Below are 2964 nucleotides of genomic sequence, written 5' to 3' on the forward strand. Positions count from 1 at the left end.
AATAAAATAAAATAAAATGGAAAATCTTCTAGGCTCATAGAACGTATAGATAGTGATGCAACCATTGTAGGCATACAGGATAGAGAATATTGATGATTTTATATTTTAAAACACTCCCATTCTTTCTCTGATTATAGAGTCATAATAATACAATCACTGTTTCAAAAATCATAATCTAATAAAAAATATCTCACTCCCATATTATTTCAGCATCACATGTCTAAATATACACGTAATGAATGGTCATTTAAATATAAAATAGGAAGTAGAAAATGCAGTTTGTGATAATGCAGAATAGCCTATCAGAAATTATACTAATGAAAATAAAATACAGACTTAAATTTACTACATTTTCACATGTATGAGGAGATTTAAAAGAATAATGAACAGATTACTAGAAATGGAAGGGGATGGTGGAAAATATGCACTGCCAGGTACAGAGTGTTAGGTATAATGAAAATTCTAGAGACCTAAGTTACACATTGAGTATTATAGATAATAGAATTATATTAAGTATTAAACTTTTACAAAAAGAAGATGTTATACACTATTAGACAAGTAACTTTATATATATACATATATATGTATATATATATAGAGAGAGACAGAGAGACAGAGAGACAGAGAGACAGAGAGACAGAGAGAGACAGAGACAGAAACAGATAGAGAGAAAGATACACTTGCAATAACATTTAGTTGAAAAGAGGACAATGAGGAGGAATATATGGGGAGATTGGAGGAAAGAATCAAAATCTCATGAAAAATTAAAAATATTTAAATATGGAGAGAAAAAATAATAATATACATTGATGTGAAAAATAAGGAAGTTGGTGTGAGGAAAATTGAAATTGTCTTATGGGCATGAAAAACCAAAAAATTGTAAAATAGAATTTGTCTTACTGCAATTTATTATAATATAAAATACTGAATATTAAGTTTTAATTTTAAATTGATTCTTTAATACCCTGTAGAAGGCATTTTTAACCTCTTTATTCCTTAAACTGTATATCAAGGGGTTAAGCATGGGGATCACTAAAGTATAAAACACAGAGGCTATTTTATCATTCTCTAAAGAGTGAGTGGATTTAGGTTGCAAATACATAAAGAATAGAGTACCATAGAACACCACAACCACTGTCAGATGAGACCCACATGTAGAGAAAGCTTTTCTCCTGCCTTCTGCAGAATGCATTCGACATATGGCCAACAGAATCAGAATATATGATCCAAGGACTACCAGAAGAGAGGAGATCAAATTCAATGCTGAAAATAATATGATCAGCAACTGCATTTCTTCAGCATTTGAACACAACATAGGTAACAAGAAAACATCATCACAGTAGAAATGGCTGATGATGTTAGAACCACAGAAAGATAATGTGAAAATCTTACTGGTAAACAGGAGAGCTTGGAAGGTGCTGTAGAGGTATGGAATGCCCACGAGCATGTGGCAACGTCTCTGAGACATGATCACACCGTAGAGCAGAGGGTTACATATGGCCACATAGCGGTCATAGGCCATTGCAGACAAGATAAAAAATTCACTGATAATGAACAAAAGGAAGAATGACAACTGTGTAGCACATGCGTAGAAAGAAATGTTTTTTTCATTCATAACAAAATCCACCAGCATCTTGGGACAGATGACAGTGGAATTCCCAAGGTCAATAAAGGCCAGGTGCCTGATGAAAAAGTACATAGGGGTTTGCAGGCGAGAGTCCAGCTTGGTCAAAATGATCATGCCCAGGTTGCCCATGACTGTGACTGCATAGATGATGAAGAAGATCCCAAACAAAGGAAGCTGAAGCTCAGTGCTCTGTGTGACTCCCATCAAGATGAACCCGGGCAGTGATGTTGTATTCTTTTGCTCCATGTCATCCAATTATATCCTTCAAAAGAAGGAAACCACTGTTTTCAACTTCTATTAAGTTATATTTGTAGGATGAACAAATATTTTTTTAAAACAAATGATCACAAATAATATGTGCACGTGATTTTTAAATGACTATATAAAGTATTCTTTTGTAGAAATGATCTCTTCTAGAAGATATATAATGAAAGTATTTATCATCATTTTGTACTTATAACACATATACTATTATGACATGCATTGGTGAGTGGGACTGTACTATGATCAGGAATTTAATAACATTGAATTGAATAGAGAACACAAGTCACTCTACAGTAATTTCTAATCTGGTAAAAAGAGAACTTCTCAAAGCACTCAGCCTAATATATGGCATTGTGCTTGATATTGTATGACACTATATATATATATATACATATATATATATACATATATATATGTCAGTGTACATCACTGACATTTAGTTTTGATTGTTTTATTACAGTTAAAATACAAGTATTCAAGTTTCCTTTCAATAGAATGCTCACCTATTTTAAGCTACCAGATACAATGTTTAGGTACACTCTAGGTAAACTATTAATATTTAGCAATTTTCTTTGTATACTTTACCATAATTACTCTATAATACCATATATACGTGACATGAGTTAAAGCAGAGTTTATTTCTTTATGAAGAAACATGCAGGGTAGGCTTTTCAGCATGTGCAGCACAAATGTTAACCTCCTAACTGCTGTACATGCAGCATTGCAAAATACTCAATAAAAATGTTCAGTATATAAGAAGTTTTATAGAAATGTTCATTCTTTCATGAATGTATCCCTTTTTGTAAGAAATTTGTATCATATATATATATATTGTTTGACTTATTTGTGTTGTAAATTTATACCTTCTCAATTAATTGAGTAATTTTAAATATGAAAATATATTTTGTTATCCAGGACTCATACCAGAACCTATGTTTCATTTTATGCAATACAAATACAATATGCCATCCTGTTTTGTTTCTGAAAATAATTCTTATTATATTAATGTGTGAGATCACTAATGAATTATTGATATATCTCTCACTCCTCTTCACTTGAAACTCTAATAAATA

At 31.5% G+C, this 2964-nt stretch overlaps 1 protein-coding gene across 1 annotated transcript; it reads right to left on the minus strand.

The window, feature by feature from the left end:
- Nucleotides 1-931: 931 nt before the first annotated feature.
- On the minus strand, nucleotides 932-1873 carry Or8k16b (olfactory receptor family 8 subfamily K member 16B). Its single transcript, NM_001000933.1, has one exon. The coding sequence runs from the start codon at nucleotides 1871-1873 to the stop codon at nucleotides 932-934; it is 942 nt and encodes a 313-aa protein (NP_001000933.1).
- Nucleotides 1874-2964: the final 1091 nt, after the last annotated feature.

Source organism: Rattus norvegicus, chromosome 3, assembly GCF_036323735.1.
Source record: "Rattus norvegicus strain BN/NHsdMcwi chromosome 3, GRCr8, whole genome shotgun sequence".
In the NCBI taxonomy this organism is placed as follows: domain Eukaryota; kingdom Metazoa; phylum Chordata; class Mammalia; order Rodentia; family Muridae; genus Rattus; species Rattus norvegicus.

Coding starts and splice junctions, on each gene's coding strand:
- Or8k16b (NM_001000933.1), bottom strand. CDS start 1,873: ATGGAGCAAAAGAATACAACATCACTGCCCGGGTTCATCTTGATGGGA.